Source organism: Crocodylus siamensis, chromosome 1, assembly GCF_052110815.1.
Source record: "Crocodylus siamensis isolate JL-2025a chromosome 1, ASM5211081v1, whole genome shotgun sequence".
NCBI lineage: Eukaryota > Metazoa > Chordata > Crocodylia > Crocodylidae > Crocodylus > Crocodylus siamensis.
The window spans coordinates 174,797,534-174,815,110 of NC_143395.1; the positions used below are offsets into that span (position 1 = coordinate 174,797,534).

The 17,577-nt window shown below is 42.3% G+C and overlaps 1 protein-coding gene across 2 annotated transcripts in view; it reads right to left on the bottom strand.

The window, feature by feature from the left end:
• The window catches only part of PSME4 (proteasome activator subunit 4), a 114,988-nt gene that overhangs the window by 69,703 nt on the left and 27,708 nt on the right, over nucleotides 1-17,577 (bottom strand). For both annotated transcript variants that reach the window (XM_090049420.1, XM_090049430.1), the window contains 10 exons: nucleotides 15,336-15,485; nucleotides 13,968-14,031; nucleotides 13,222-13,296; nucleotides 11,744-11,866; nucleotides 10,015-10,107; nucleotides 6,436-6,701; nucleotides 4,601-4,787; nucleotides 1,741-1,830; nucleotides 576-640; nucleotides 333-483 (listed from right to left, as the gene is read on the bottom strand). In XM_090049420.1, the coding sequence (XP_089905546.1) occupies nucleotides 333-483; nucleotides 576-640; nucleotides 1,741-1,830; nucleotides 4,601-4,787; nucleotides 6,436-6,701; nucleotides 10,015-10,107; nucleotides 11,744-11,866; nucleotides 13,222-13,296; nucleotides 13,968-14,031; nucleotides 15,336-15,485 (1,264 nt within the window). The remainder of the gene's footprint in view (nucleotides 1-332; nucleotides 484-575; nucleotides 641-1,740; nucleotides 1,831-4,600; nucleotides 4,788-6,435; nucleotides 6,702-10,014; nucleotides 10,108-11,743; nucleotides 11,867-13,221; nucleotides 13,297-13,967; nucleotides 14,032-15,335; nucleotides 15,486-17,577) is intronic.

Consider the following 17,577-nt stretch of genomic DNA (forward strand, 5'->3'; position numbering starts at 1 on the left):
CTGTTTCAAGTTTACACCAATGTAGCTTTACTCCTAATTTTTGCACAATTTTTCTATACCAATTTAAATTATACAGGTACACACTGTGTGCCAAGGCTCTTAATTCCTCCCATGATTTAGTTTCTTGTTAACTGATGATAAGTATCTGAGGGTTTTGTGTATCACTAAAGGTGGCAAAGTTTCTAGCTCTTTTCCTTTGTTTTGCAATAAGTCTGAAGTGTTAGGAAGGGAAGAAACAAAATGGATCAGCACTTTGTTACATGGAAAACCAATCCTTCCCACAAATAAAATAGCGACATATTTCCCTTCCTCAGATGAACATTTCCACATACCTTAAATATATCTTTCGAACACTGGGTGAGGATTGTACTGAAAGTAGAAGAGAGGCCCAATTCCACTAAACTCTCCAAATGAGTCATCTTTTCAGTTTCAGTCTCTTCTCTAGTTTGTTCTAGCGTGCTGCTTTCTATGAGCCCAAAACATCTATAGAAGTTGATCAATACAGTAAGTGAAAAAAAAAAAAAGCAGAGGCTTGCAATTTAAGTTACTTTGGTTAAATTAATCTACAGACTTACCTGTCCATAAACTGCAGTACAAAATCCTCAAATTCAGCAGTAGCAGAACACAGCTCTCTCTCTACCTACAATTTCCAAGTAAAAGATGACAAAAATGGAATGCTTAACTTTCTTAATAAAATAAAATGGTTTTATAATCCTAAAATTTAAAAACTGAAAGTATTTTTAAAAAGTTAGTAAACAAAGACTCGGACTACAATACTAAGTTCTGTGTCAACCTGGGTTTCTCTGTAGCCACAGGTTGGAAGCCACAGTCTAATCTTCATACTGTGCTGCAAACACGCATGGCCTCACACTTTGGCTACATATCCACTCAGGTGAAAGCAGCCACTAAAATCCTGACAGCTAGCATCGCCAACAAGTTTAACTATTGGTGGTAACTAGTGGTAGATTTAGCAACATTAACATCTGTCCCCTCATAAGATGTTCCTGAAATCCTAGAATTTCTGCTTAAGCTGTACTTCCTTGTATCATGGGTGTCAAACCCATCTGGGCCCACAGGTCAGATGAGTGGCACAGGGCCATTCTACAGACCACAGCAGACCCTCAGACACACCCTGCATGCCAAATCCAACACATCTTGAACCAGCCAGAGAGGCTGCACTCAACTGCTGTCACAAGTGATAGCTGCGCCAGCACTGATGAAGCTGATGCGCACTGAAATGGGCAGTGCGATTACCAGAGTGGGCACCATCTGCAGCACATTGGGCCACCTGGTGCACCCTGCATGCTGCCTTTGGGTCAACTCCTGGACCCAGTCAGCACCAGGGGCCAGATGACAGGACTCTGCAGGCCAGATCCAGCCCACAGGCCATCTCTCTCTGATACCCGTGTCTTACAGAGTTTTGAAAACTGCCATTAGAGGCCACAGTGAAGATATTAAACTGAATTTTTTGGCTTGCAGTTTGCCACAACACAGACTGATGCTCAGTGTCCAGTATCATGGACAGTTAACCTCTAGGTCTCTGCATCCATTGTCTATGTCAAATGCAGGAATAGCATTTTGAGGGCAAGTGCAGGAAAAAAAGCTAGTTTAGAGGCCAATTGTCACACCTATTCTACACTTAAAAGGAAACAACAGAATAAAAAATAACCAGAGAAGGAGGAAGATGTGGTGACAGGAAAACTGTATTAGTTATATTTTATGTCTACAAAGCATTCTTACCTCTGAAAGATCATCTCTTTCTTGTAGTACAGATGAGCAATCTACCAAAGGCACTAAGGTAGAAAATGTTGCAATAAACTGGAATGTGATCTGTTGGGAATTTGAAATATATATTAATATATATTCCTATGTTATCGTACCGAAAGCTTATGAGACTTGGAAACAAACTATATGGGTTCATGCCGAGGCATTAAGCTTGACCAGAAAGTTATGCAGAAAACAGGCAAATTATCTTCCATTCCAGGCAGAAATCTCTGTACCAGTTACCACAAAAACTAGTACTATCAAAGTAACTGAATTTTTAGTAAAGCCATCTTGTTATATATTGAATTTTGGGAAATATTTACCTCCTATGTAAAAATATAAAAGTGTACGAACTGCCATTTACTGGGTCAGATTATAGGTTCACCTTGCCCAGTATGCTGCATCACACAGTGGCAGAGAGTGGATGTTGAAAAGGAGAGGGAGCAGGATATGACCAAGGTTTTTTCTACTGCTCCTCTCCTACTTGTGGCCTCCAGCATTTAAGGACTAGGAAGTTCTGATTCAGAGGCTGTATCCCAAACTCCCATGCTCATTAGCTACTGATGTACCTTTCCTCCAAGAATTGGCCCAATCCCATTTGCAGATATGTTACGATGAAAAAAAGTATGAAATTGTGAAAACCACCCCATAAGATGTTTTGTATAAATTGTTTACACTGGGTGGTCAACCAGCAGTATAATTGCCCCCAAGTGTGTGGGCAGCCTCCATGTGGGGCACACAGCAGATCAGGGAGGGGCAAGCATCACAGTAACATAAGGGATAGGAAACAGAAGGTAGAACAGAAGCGCAGGACAGGAAGCAAATCAATCAGGGCAAGGGGACCAGACTGGCACTCTGGGATGGCACAGGGCTAATTTCTAGCATGCCTACCAAAAATCCTGCCCCTTTCCACTGATTTACACTGTCTAAATATCTGATCAAAATATTGACAAAAGTATTTGAAAACTCATGATGCTCAGGTTAGGTAGAAGAAGACTGGAAGAAGGCCAGTGTGATATCCATCTTCAAGAAAGGGTGGAAAGTAGATCCCAGGAATTACAGGCCAATCAGCTTGACCTCGATTCCCAGTAAGATTCTGGAGAAAATCATCAAGGAGACCTTTCTGGATAAGCTGGCTGAGGGCAACATCCTAAGGGACAGCCAGCACGGGTTTGTTGCGGGTAGGTCTTGCCTGACCAATCTCATCTCCTTCTATGACCAGGTGACTTGTCACCTGGACAAGGGAGAAGAGACTGACATTATGTATTTGGACTTTAAAAAAGCCTTTGATCTGATGTCCCATGGCCTCCTCATGGAAAAATTGGCCAACTGCACCCTCGGCTACACCACAGTCCAATGGCTGGGAAACCGGCTCTGAAGTCAGACCGAGAGAGTAGTGGTTCATGGTAGCAAATCATTACAGCACTCCGTGACCAGTGGTGTCCCCCACAGCTCTGTCCTTGTACCGGTTCTCTTCAACATCTTTATCACCGATGTGGACACTGGTGTCAGAAGCACACTGGCTAAGTTTGCCAATGACACTAAACTTTGGGGGGTAGCATCCACAGCTGAGGACAAGCCAGTGATCCAAGCTGACTTGGATAAACTTAGTAAGTGGGAAGATACAAACCTGATGACGTTTAATAGCAATAAATGTAAGGTACTCCACCTTGGGGAAAAAATCCCACAGCTAACTTATTGGCTCGGCAGTGCTACACTGGCTAGCACCACTGCTGAAAGAGACTTGGGGGTCATGACTGACCACAAAATGAACATGAGCCACCAATGCGATGTCGCAGCTGGTAAAGCAAACAAAATTCTGGCTTGCATCCATAGATGCTTGTCAGCAAATCTCAGGATGGAATCCTCCTGCTGTACTCTGCCTTGGAGATGCTGCAGCTGGAGTACTGCATCCAATTCTGGGCTCCACAATTCAAGAAGGATGTTGAGAAGCTTGAGAGAGTCCAGAGGAGAGCCACATGCATGATCAGAGGGCAAGAAAACAGGCCTTATGAAGAGAGGCTGAGAGCCATGGGACTCTTCAGCCTGGAAAAGCGCAGGCTCAAGGGAACCTGGTGGCTGCTTATAAGTACATAAGGGGTGTAACATCAGGACCTGGGAGAACTTCTGTTCACCAGAGCACCCCAAGGGAAAACAAGGGTCAACAGTCAAACTCCTCCAAGACTATTTTTACCTGGACATTAGAAAAATTTTTTTACTGTCCAAGCCCCCCCAGGCCTGGAATAGACTCCCTCCAGAAGTGGTGCGGGCACCTACTTCAGACTCATTCAAGAAATGCTTGGATGCTTATCTTGCCGGGATCCTTTGACCCTAGCTGACTTCCTGCCCCTGGTGATGATCTTCAAGGTCCTTTCTAGCCCTAACGTCTATGAAGTCTATGAAAATGAGCATATGGGCATCTAGGACCCCAAAAGCGCCCATTTTAATAAGCAAAAGGCATTCCACTGATTTCAAATGGCTGTGTTATCAGTTCTTTAAAAGGCAAATACATGCTGCCAGCCCTGAGTTAACAGCACGGATTACTGAACTAAATATTATGCAACGCAAGTCCATAATACACAGATTAGCAGAACTCAACATATTAATAAAATGCTTAGAACTGTTCAAACACACACACTATAGTGTTATCCAGTGTTTATAGTAGTTTAAGACTTTCTAAAATTAGAAATGGAACTTTAGCCCAAGATATGACTTCAAAGTCTTTTAACAAAACTTCCATTTACTTTAATATTAGTCTCAAAGAGGTCTCAAAGCAATTTAAAGGTAGCCAAATAGTACTTTATACCTTAAAAAATTAAGAGAGTTATATGCTCACCATGCATTTGCTGAAGTCATTTGGATCCACGCCAGGCAATGCTCTCATCAACAGAGGTAACATGTGTGTTGGACCTTCAGGAAACCACTTGCCTCCAGATACCAAGCTACGAGCTACTCCAATTACACAGCTTAAAGTAGCTGTGAGCTGATGAGGTTCGGTCAATGTCTCCAGTGCCGGATATGTCCTATACAATTTCAAAAGAAGCCATATCAAAAATAGAGACAGGAATAACCTTGAGCTTCTACACAAACTATAGTCAATGAAAATAGATATGCAGTACCAAATGTCAGCTTCAAAAGTTTCCTTTTAAAAATCACCTACTGGTCAAAACTTTTTCCAGATTTCATTTCACAAAGGATTCATAACACAGTTCTTTTCAAACATGCTCCAGTTATCTGAGTCTTATTAACTACTGTTATCTCAGAAAATCATTGATGGATAAGTTATGAACCGCCCTAGCACAGAGAATTAATCATAATGTGATTAGCCTAGATCCAAGGCCTTAACATTATTTTTATACACATTCATACATACACACATATATACACATATATATGCTCACAAATGGAGTTTTAGGAGGCTCTCATCCATCAAACCTGCATACAACTAACACACAGTATTTACTCAAATCCAAGACAACTTTGAATTTAAAGCTATTCCTCAATTAGATGCTATACATGGAAAATGCATTAATTTTCCTTGTACAGACTATAATTATTGTCCTCAATTTGTTCTCACTCCAAACTGCTTTGGCAGCGAAAGTGATTGCAAAAAGACAAGCAGTGGCAGGGGAGCAGGCAGTGGGGGGAGTCAAGAAACCTGACCCTTGTACCTTGCCCCTGCTGCCTGTTCCCCTCATGATTGGCCCTTATGTTGCTTTCTTCCCCCCCCACAGAACCTCCCCAGTGTTTGTGCCTCAGCTGCTTACCCCCTCTGCCATTTGCCCCATCCCTACACTTGACCTCCCTTGCTGCCTCAGAATGAACAGGTAAAAGAATATCATTACTGCCTCATTTACAATTGTCATAGTGTTGCAATGTTTACTTAATACATTTGTTTTATATAAATAAGTGTTTTTATGAACTCGAGTCAGCATATCATCTGGCATTTGGTCAGGCTAACTTTTTGAACGCTGTAAAATTCAATTGTTTTCTGTAGGAAGTTGCTGAGCATAAAATTCTTCACAACATGGATTGTTTTGGGAAGGTGAATGTGCATGTGCAAGAGTGAAATGAGAAGTAACCCACTGGTAGGGGCCCAAAGCATTCCAGTTATGCATTTTGTGGTTGCCTGTAAAATCAGAAGCAACAGACTAAATAGTGTAATGACTTGTAATTATGCAATATGTGATCTGACACAGCACACTGAAAAATCAAGATACTACGAAGCATATTACACACCATGTGCCACTCACAATACGCATTATGCCTATATATACTTTTGCCAAGACCCTGACCTGTGAAAAAAGGGTGATCAGTACAGGTCAGGGGAGAGTGGTGCAAAGCTGGCTATGAGGTACTCCTCAAACCATCTGGCATTGGTACCCTGAAAATTTCTAGTCATGTAAGAGCCATTCTAATTTATGGTAGCTATCAACCCAAAAGCCACGTCAGCAGCCAGTCAAAACAATATCCTCTTATACACCACCACACCTTGACCAATCCAGATGCTAAATTCTGGCGTGTTCAAAAAGCTGTACCCAACCCAAGTATCCCCCCAACAATTAAAGAATTGTACTGGCCTATACAGGTGCTCTAGGCACAAACTCTGAATCATCATCTTCTTTTTTTTAAATCTGCATTGATTGTTTTTATGGTTTCAATACAACTTACTTTTCAAGTACAGGTGGAATTACTAATTCAGGACGCATTAGTGCAAGATTCTGTAGGGCTTGGGCAGCCTCTAGACTTCCAGTTTTACTAAACATAGCCAGAAGAACAGGTTGAATAATGCATTCTACAAAGTCTGTAACATCTTGATCAGTAAGTTTATGGCTATCAGGCACAGGTGTAAGCCAAGTCATTTTTTTGTAACGTTCACGATGCAATCTTCTAACAACGCTACTTGGTAATCTCTGAAGTAGTTTCATCAGCTTGTTCTGTTGAATATATAACCAGCGGTAACAGAATCAGTCTCAATAATTAGCAGTGAGAAGACATCAGCAAGACCTGAACTTAATTCATACAACAGGCAGTTAAAGAAAAAAAAAGGTCAGCCATAGTAGCTTAAGACACGTAAGCAACTACACAACAGGAAAAACTACTTACTGAAAGGTAGTAAAATCTAAAGTAATCAAGATGTGCAATGGAGGCTGATATACCCACCAGTACAGGCTACACTGTGTCACTCCTACTCATTTCTGTAAATGTCCAACACATGCTTATACACTTTATTTTTCCTAGAGCTTTTGTACAGTGGCTAATCAGATAAATGAAAATTATTTACCAGTAACAGAAGATCTTCAATGGCATCCTCTGCACTCTCATGCTAGGGGAATATTCTGGAATACTGAAACTACCCTTGTTATTCTAGAGGTGCTGCTTGAAGAGTCAGACTCCTAACACCAGTGAGGGCAGTCTTGCCACGCTAACTTCTGCTCACTACTAGATACCATGGAGATGTCTGCTGCACGCAGAGGGTGCACTATAACTGCACTATACCAGCCAAGGACCATGCAAAATCCCAGAAACCCAACTGTAAGGATATTAAAACACTGGTGCTCAGCCTCTGGCCCACAAAGCCATGCTATTCAGCCCACAGGGCTCCCCACAGGTCTGGAAATTTGGTTGCAAGAGAACACTAGCAGCATTAATTGCTCCCAGAGCCACAGCAATTAACACCATCACTGCTCCACTGCCAAACTTTCAGATCTACAGGGAGCCCTGTGATGCAGATGACATGACCCCCACATGCCAGACTGCACTGATGCATAATAATGCTGGACCAATGGACCAACCCTATGCCAGATATGGCTTATGGATTGTAGAGGTTAAGCATCACGACTTTATAAAGCTCTCCCACTGTGTGGACTCTTATTTACCCAGAGGGTTGGGAAAGACATCAACATATATAGATCAAGAAACACCTATTCCCTATAACAAGGGTTAATAATATAAAACACTGTCTTAACTCAGTGGGGCAAACCTCTCTGGCAGGTGGGCCACAAATTAGCTCTTCACTTTCCCCCAGTGCCCCTCCATTGCCACTTCACTGCCTGATGTGTTGCTATGCGTACTTTCCTGTGCTTCCTGTCCAATCTGCTACTTTGCTTTCTGTTCCTTGCTCCCTCCCAATCCACCATGTGCCATACAGAGGCTACCTGTACCACTTCTAGCAACTGTGTTAGAAGTTGGCCAATATGCACTTGCACAAAAACAAATCCAGACCGCATGAATTCTCATTAGTTCAGCTAAGTTTATTATTATTGTTATTATTATTATTAAATGTTAGCAGTAATGATAACATTATCTCTTACTTCAAAGAATACCATCCAGGGAAAGATGCAGATACACACAGTTCTGTTGCGAACCATAATGTTAAAGTTTTAAACTCATGTTATTTATATGTATACAGAACTGGCCCATGGAGTCATTTTATCTGGCCTCCCAGAATGGTGTTTCAGCAGTGTAGTAGGTAGGACTAATTTGCTTGGTTAATGGACAGCAGAGCAAGAGCAGTGGCAAAGCTGGGTGGGGGCAAGGGGAAGCAGTCAAATCTGTAGCCAAGGTATGAGTTAGGTTGGAAGTGGCCTCCAACTCAGACTTAAGCCCTGTTAAACCAGCACCCTGATGCAATATAAGAAAAGGTTGTCTACTTCTACTCTATCCAATACCAACATTTTATGCTATTTTTAGGTCAAATATTTAAGCAGTGGATTTTATGACCCAACTAGCCGAGTACTGAACAAAAATTAACTCTGCACTGAATAATCAAAATGAGATTTTGGTATACATTAGGGGTGCACCGACAGAGATTTTTTGGGCTGATACCAATGGCTGATATTTAACAAGTAAGATCAGCTAATACTGATCTAATTGCTGACGCAGGCCAGCATCTTGGAGAGCAGTGTCCAACTCGCAAGTCTGTTGGGGGAAAAGGGGTGATGGCAAGTGGGGAAAGGAGCATTGTGGGGAGGGGGAGGCGGGGGAAACAGAGTGGGACTGGCACTAGAGCTGCGGCAGGTGGTGCCCAGCCAGGACGGGGCACAGGATGGAGCCACAGCTCATCCAGAGGGGTGTGGGAAGAGGAGGGGGAGCTTTTCCACCACCCTGGGAAGGCATGGGGGGGGGCTCATGCTCCCCAGATGTGTGTGCGGGATGAGGGCAGGCTCTTCCTGGTGGGGGGACTGGGCAAGCGATGCTGCAATGGGGGGCTACAGTAAACTTTGGGGTGGCTGTAGCCCATCCTGTAGCCTCATTTCTAGCGCTACTGCCACCTGCCCTGAGAACAGCCTGGCAAGCCCCCTCACCAGGAACAGCCCAGCACTGTCCCCAGGCCCAGCCCACTCTAACCCTGAGCACAGATCTGGGGGGCGTATGCCCCCCCCATCCCCTACTGGGGTGCATGCAGAAGCAGGAGCCGATCCTCCACTCTCCCCCTGACAAGTGACATCTGTCCCACGCTGCACCCCGGTTGGGCAGCACTTACCCCAGCCCCACTCCCTCCCTCACCACAAGAAACTCAGTTGGGTCCCCATCCACACTCCTTCCCTCGCCCACATCTCTTCCTCCACAACTGACTTACCAGCTGGACGCTGCTCTCCATGCTGCCAGACTGTGCTCCTGGCCACTTGAGTGCTGAGCTGCAGCTGCGCATGCACGCAGCATTTATTGGCAACGTTAAATCGGCCACATCAGCCAAAAAGCTGATTGCCGATAACGTCAATTTTCCTTTTATCAGTGCCAATATGATATAGATTGATGTATTGGTGTACCTCTAGTATGCATTTATATAGGATAGCTCAACAAAACTAGAGGATGCCTTACTAGTAAAGTGCCATTTAAATGCTAAAAAACCTGTTACTTAACCAAAGATAACGCTTTCATGGGTGCTTTAAAACTGACAGGTACAACAGATAATTGCAGCAAAGTTACTTTGACAAGCTGAGTTTCATAGCTGGCACTGTACCCAGTTAAAATTCATTGTATTTGCTCATTTTCTGGCTACTTTTCTATTTACCTTCCTTATCACACCTGTGTATTTTTGGTATTTATTTTTTTAAGAGAAAGTATATTCATCATTATTTTATCTTACAGTAAATAGTAGATTACAGTAATCTGTAAAAAACAGTACAAACACTGTACTAAAAATGAAGGACTTAAGAGACATTTGTCCTAGAATTACATTTTCACTGTAAAACTTAAAATATTTTTAGTACTGAAAAACATCAAAGCTTTAAACTTAATACTCACCAGCCATCGACCATTATTTGAAGGATGATAAAAGGATGCAATGCTACTGAATAACCCAGACAAGTGCTTCTGTACTATTTTGCTTGGTCCACCCTGTCCAAAACCAAAAAAAAAACCCCACACAAAATGTTCACTAAATAGGATAACCAGGATGAAAAGAGATACTGCAAAAGATCTCTCTTAAACATTCATATTGAAATTCTTATGTATATTGAGAATTAAATGAGATATATTTTAATCCATTCTTAAAAACAGCATAGTTTTAAGATAGTAAAAATAAAAAAAAAATAAAATCGTATTTGCTATCTGAACATCAGTACATCAGCTTCCTGAGCATGCATTTCCATTTAGAACAAGGCACCTACAGAGAAGGAGTACTTTATTCCATGCAGTCATAGTATTATGCCATGTTGGCAAGCAATGGCATAATACTAGAAATGCTCTTAGTGTTGCCATCTATTTATACTCTTTGATGAAGCAACACAGCTCCAGGCCAGTGCACTTAAAGTTAAACTGTTCTCCCCAGTAGGAGAATGGTCTATGGAAAATTAGGCCTGAAACCCTGTGTTGGGTCGTGACTTCAGTAATATTACAGAAGTATTTTACCTTGCATTGTAATGAATTGGCAACATTTTGGGGCAACAGACTTAAGATAAAATATATGATTAGGTTCCCCCTCCAGGTTGTAGTGGGTAAGGCACTTAAGAAGTCTAGTACAGTACAGTCGCAATTTATGTGTACTTTTACTTATGCAAATTCAGCTTTACGCACTTGGCTGCTGGCCAGGTGCCGGCCGGGGCACGGCTCGTAGCGCAGCGCTGCATGGTATTGCCTGCATGCGCTGGCATGGCTGGGGAGCTCATGCTCAGCTGGCTGCCTTGTACGGGCCCAGTGGCGGTGGCTGCTCGGCACCGAGTGCAGTGATTTCAGCTATACACAATTTCAACTATACTCGCTGACTTTGGAACGTAACCCCCACATAAGTTGCAACTGTACTGTATTGAGTTACAAGGGTCAGGCATGGAGAGGCTTCTTGATAGTTTCAGTGTATTTTTATTAGATTTGTCATAAATTTATGACAAAATTTGATTGCTCACATATTTTCCTGGTTTACTTTGATCAGCCATTCCCTCTTACATTATCACGTTCTTTTTTGTACTTCTAAATGATTTTTTTCAAAGCTATACCTGAAATCAGTCATAGATAATTGTCACTTCTGGGTCTAATAAAACAAGGCAGAGTTCTCTTACCCCAAAAGTTATAGAAGCAAGGGGAATAATGGCACAAAACATCAAAAAAGCTAGCAACTGGCAGGCACACATATTTATAATCACTGCCACTTTAAAGGGTTAAAACACCCACCTACAGCACACAAACACTCCCTCAAAATCTGACCTTTGAGTAGGAAAGTCCCAAGAAGAGGATCTAAATCTCACTCATTCCTAAGACTGAGAACACCACTATGGATAAATCTCATCCTTGCACTCCATTTTTCATCACCAGTGCAGCTGGAACTAGCAGTAGGGCTGAAGTAAACCTCATGCTCAATGGTCCAAATAAATGGGAAGACATTACTTTTAAATACATATTAGACAAAAGGAAAGCCTAAGAAAAATAAGCCTCTGCAAGGGAACTGAATACCAAGACACTTATACATTCATTTTAGCTGTAAAGCTGCTAGAGCTTTGCAGTAACAGTTTTTGATACACTATAAAAGTAGGATACTAACCATCATGGCTGTGATCCACATTACTGCATGTCCTATATCATAAGCATTTGTTAAGTATCTTGGAACAACAACTTGATTGCTCCCCACAGGAAGATTCAAACTTCTCAGAATCCTTGTAAATATCTGTTTTAAGAGTAACTCAGTGTTAGTAAGAGCATTATAATGTACTAATTCTAAGTTTCTTTACAATATTTTAGAACAGAACAATTATTCCTGCATGTTTTTGTTTTTTGTAATTAATTTACTAGAGTAAATTTTACCTGTGCAACGAAACAGCACATGTGATTTTGGTCACGGGGAACCTACAGGCACTGCAGATCCCGTTCTTAGCAGTAGACAACAAATAAAATGCCAGCTCCCAGCAAAGGGTTATTTTGAGAAAGGCATTTTCACATTATGCTGAATTTGCTCACTAGAAGAAATATCACAACATTTAACACTGCAGGAACACCAGAGAACTGTACACACATATGCATGTCTGATCACCTCTGAATAAAACGTGCATCCTAGAGGCAGGATATAACTGAAAAAACAGGAACTGAAAATTATGGACTTAAACTTAAAAAAGAAAGAGAGAATATTTCAGTGACTTGTAAAAAGGCAGCCCAATTATTGCAGAAACTGATAAATCTCAAATCATTCACTAATAAACATGTAGTTTAAAAGTGATATACTGCAGAAGTCAAGACATTAGTAGCTATCTGGGAATTATCCTATAAGTTTAATATTCAGTGAAAAGTTGTCTATTTCTTTATGGTTAATGAACAGCTTTGGGTATTCTTTCAGGAAAAGATAGAATTAAATGATGAACAAGCAGCAGCCTTCACAAAAACTAGACAGAATTGGGGAAATGGTCTCCTCTCACTCCTCAACTTGATTATATTATGCAGTTAATTTAATGAAGGCATTACTCTGAACCTTCCCAGTGTCATTATTCAGCTGGACGATTTGCAAAGACAATGGCCTAGATTTTCCAGCGTTCAAATTATAATAAAAACACAGAATAAACCAAGTACCCCACTGTGTCTTTACTAACTCAAGATTTGGAAGGTCTGAAACAGAAGTAACTCAATTTCTGAAGGGATGCATAACACATCTCAAGAACAGCTCCAGATGGGCAAGAAAACTAACACCAGATTTTTTTTATTAAATAGAACATGTTTAAAAGCCATGAACAGCTTGAAATCAAACATCTGAGGTATTCAGAGAACACAACAAGCTCCACATTTCAAAAAGATACCATATGAGGCCCCATTCTTAAAAGGAACTGTGCATGTAGAATTCATGTGCTTAAGTGTTTACAGGAATATGTCAATTCCCTTCCCAGTTAACTCATGCAACATACTAACCTCTTCCTAGATTATATACTGTAACAGTATGGCCCAGGTGTACACTACAGAAAATATTTAGCTTGGTAACACTGCCAAAGATCTATTTTAGGAGAACCAAAAATTACTTCAACAAATAATCAAGCTTACCTTTGGTACATATGGATCCCAGTCTATGTAGCCTATGTTGTCAGTGGCCAAGCGAGCAAAAAGATTTACTAAATGCTAGGGGGAAGGAAAGAAAAAAAAACCCAAAAACATGTCAATAATTTATTGCACAGATTTTTAAACAGAAGAATCAGACTCCCTTCATCAGCTGCCATGGAGGCAAGATACATTTTTCCCCTCAACATTGGTATATTAACCAAATGTCACATATGCTACAATTCAGCAATTTAAATACAAGTCTTATGTAAAAATTTGACAACCTCCATTCCCATGTTATTTCTAAATGCTTACGACTAAAGAAAAATCAGGAAGTGAGGAAATAAACAAGAAAAATGTATGTATACCCCACCCCCCTCCTTGATTTCTCATTCACTACAAAATATGGAAGCATGGAATATTGTCACACTGATGGGATTCCAATTAATCCTAATTCGCAGCAACTGAAACAGCATTTGCATCCCCATAAACACTGACTGATTGTTTGGAACATAAAGATTTAAACAAACAGAATCACTTTTTTGCTGGCTTATTTACTCAGATGGTGACAATTTGTTGGGAGTCATGAAATTACTACCATCTCCTATTTTCACATTAAAAAGAGAAGGATAAGAACAGAACAGCATTTGACTGCATCCAAATTAAATATGTTGGGTTTATTTTTTGTAAACATGCTGAAGTGCTATAAACATGAAGCTATTCTACAGTACCTAGAAAAAGAAAATACTTACCCCTTCCCATTGTGGAAGATTTTGAACTGAAACCCAAAGGCCTATAAATTCATCAAACCAAAGCCTAAAAGAGAAGAAATAAAGCTGTTCATTTCAGCTTTTTTCCAATTTCTCTACTCAGACAGGCAAATCTTAGGGATATAAATATTATTTTTAAAAATATTCACTTAACCTCCTGTAATTATATTGGTTAAATGAATAACGGAAAACACAGCTGCTGCTGGGAGCCTCTCCCAGCTCCCTTCGACTGAGGGGAGTAGGCAAGCCCAGCCACAAAACACAGCCCATAGGAAGCCCTGCACTGGGAGGAGAGAACACCTATGAACAAGCAGCTAATTGCTTAAGTAATGAGTCATTAGCAAGAATCTGGGTTTTCCTGTTTGCCATGGGTTTTCTCCTTTAAAGCAGCAGGCCTGGGCCAACTGGGCAGTTGGGGGGGTGGGGGGGGACAGGAGGAGCAGGCTCAGGGTCGGGGGAGGGGGGGAACCCACTCCTCCCCTCCCCTTGCCAATGCCACATTGGGCCAGGCCCACTGCTCCCTCTACCACCACAGCAGGCCAGCTTCTCCACCCCTTCTTGAGCCTGATCCTCCCCCCCCACATCAGACCCAGACCAGAGTCCACACCTCCCATCCCCCCACTGCCTGGGCCTGCTTCTTCCTCCCCACCCCCCACCACAAGGGTCCCACTCCTCCCCCCCACCCCCATGCCAGGTCTGGGCCCACTTCACCCCGTGGCACTACCAACTCCAAGGAGCATGATATGAGACTTCAAAAACAAGAAGTTAAAAGGCAATCCCTTGATCATGCAGTTGGGTATTACAATATAAGAGACAAAGTTTAAGATATTTAATAGAATCACAAAAAGTAGGGTTGCAAGTAATCTCACTCAGGAGGTCATCTAGTCCAAACCCATGCTCCAAGTAGGATCATCCCTGACTAAACCATCTTGGTCTAGCACTCATCTAACCCAGGCCTCTCCCAACTTCTAAGCCTCCAAGGGCCACATATCCCATGGGCTGCACCAGTGAAGGCTACATGCAGCACAGGCTGTACCAGATGAGTCACAGGTGATGGCAACCAGCACTCCTGCAGCCAGTGATGGCAGAACACCAAGTTAGGGGCCACAACTTAACCTCTTATGGGCCACATATGGCCTATAGGCCCACCAGTTCAACTGCCCTGGTATCATCTACTCTTAAAAAATTTCCAAGTATGCAGATTCCACAGCCTCTTTCTGTACTCCCTTCCAATGCTTAATTAACCCCATCACACCAATAAAAATTTCTCCTAATATCCCCCTAACCTTCCCCCGTCAAACTGAAATTATTCCTCCTAGTCCTGTCCCTTGCATATTTAGATATACCTACCTAAAACCTTTATGGTGAAGTTTTGGAGGAAGGGTAGTGGGTAGAAACAGTTCAAAATAGGTGATGGCCTTTTGCATGGTAACATCAAATGGACACATTAAAGGTCTCCACTCATCTAGCATTTCTGCAGTGGCATTCTCTGGAAAATACCTAAAAAGGAAGAAAAGTCTAAAATGATACACACTCAGAAAAATCACTGTGTAGTCAGTGTTTTCTTGAGGGGTGGAGGATTGCCATGAAATTAAATTTTACAGTAGGTCATGTACTCACATGCTACAGTCAATAATTACTTATTACAAAGAACAATATCAGAACCAAACCAGTAATTCACAAAAACAAGAATTAAACTAAAGGATATGACAATTCAAGATTAGAACCATAGATTATTTTTAAAAAAACTGCACCTGTAATCAACTCCCCCTGCTTCATGTTACATCTAAAAGCTCAAAAACCCTCATAAAGAAGAACTGTCTTGAGGTAAAGACTGTGAGAGACAATTCATCACATTTCCCTGAATCCAAGACTACTTCAAATTTAAGACAGCTTCCCAATAATTCGATTTTATAAATTTGTTAAAATTGGACATTAAGGAATCTAATTTGGAGAGTCATCTTTAATCTGTAGGGCCATCTCTAATTTGGAGAGTCTTCCCCCACCACCACTGAAATGGGGAAACAGAGGCAGAGGAACAACCAACATGAAAAGAGACAGGCAGCTTATACCCTGCCTATTGTCTCCCCATTTTCCTGCCCCTTTTGGCTGCTGCTTACCCTATGCAGTGGCTCTGGCTCAGCCCATTCACATGAAGGCCAGAGCTGGAGCCACAGCAGTTCCCATGCATTCTCCCATTCCAGGGGTGGGGTAGAGCTGGAGCAGCCACCTGCTCCGAGCGGTATTCAAACACAAGGTGAGGTTCCCCACCTTCTTCTCCTGTGTTGAATAGAGGGCACATGAAAGAAAAAAAATTCTCTTGGATTCAAGTAAATAAGCTAACTCCTAATGGCATTTGAGACCTTAGCTAAGGAGAGAAAAGGTCCCACTTCCTTAGAATAAAGCATACTGCTTTTCTAAAAGATAGTCACTCCAGAATTCTTTATCTTCTTTAGGGAGCTGTGTGCGCATAAAAAGTTAGTGTGTTGCACCACAAGAATATGGAATTACTTGTACAAAAAGTTACTACTAATCATGCTTTTAGTTCTTCCAACCTCACCCTTAGGTTGAGACATGGCTTTTAGCCTCTAAATTAGCATCCACTTCCAGGACAGCAGAACTAGGAAGCAAACATTTCTCTCTCAGGTACAAAGGGAATAACTGAAAAATTAAAATTTAGTGATGCTGGCTAAAAGGAAATAATAAAAACCATTATGCAGTTGCATTCCTTTAAAACTAATGAAGGTACCTTCATATTGATTTAAAATGATGAAATAATAATAAATAGTCCCCTCCCCCGCCAAATTTCCAAATCCCAAACACCACACACCCGGTCAGAGTCAGACTGTGCCTCCTCCTCCTCCCCAGAAGGCCAGGCTGCACCCCCCCTTCCCCTAGGTTGGGGCCAGGCTGGGCCACACCACTTCACCGTGTGTGTCCCCCCCCCCCCCCCCAAGCTAGATCACATTTCCCTCTCCACGGGGCTAAGTGAAACCCCATTTCTCCCTTGGGGGTTGGGCTCAGGATGCTGCCTACCCCCCTTCATGTGGCTGGATAGTAGCCACCATGCTGGCCCTGGACACTAGATCGGAACCTCCATCTGGCCCACAGTCAGACCAGACCAGACCAGAGACTGCCAGGAAAAAGGTTGAGCACTAGGGTTGTGCAAAGCTTCAGTCCCCGATTCAATTCAGCGGAGATTTGGCCTGATTTGGTGGCCAAATCTCCGAATTGAATCAGAAGACCCTTTAATGTCTCTGAATCAAACTGATTTGGAGAGATTTGGAAAGATTTGACAATTCAGGGAGACACAACTTTAAATGTTTTTTCTACATACCTCAAGGGACCATGAATGCTGCGATACTGGGGCAGATGGAGTATCCCATATGAGTGCGGGGGGCTCCCCAGCATGCTTCACAGCAGACTCGGAAGTGGACCAGACATACTTCTGGGTCCGCCCAGAACCGCGCTGGGGGGCCCCCCCGTGCCTCCTGGCTTGGCGACTGGTACCTCCTGGGTGTGCAAGGCACTTGGGGTCCCCCTGCAGCCAATTGCCAAGCCGCAGGGGGGCCCCCTGCGTGCTCAGCAGCGC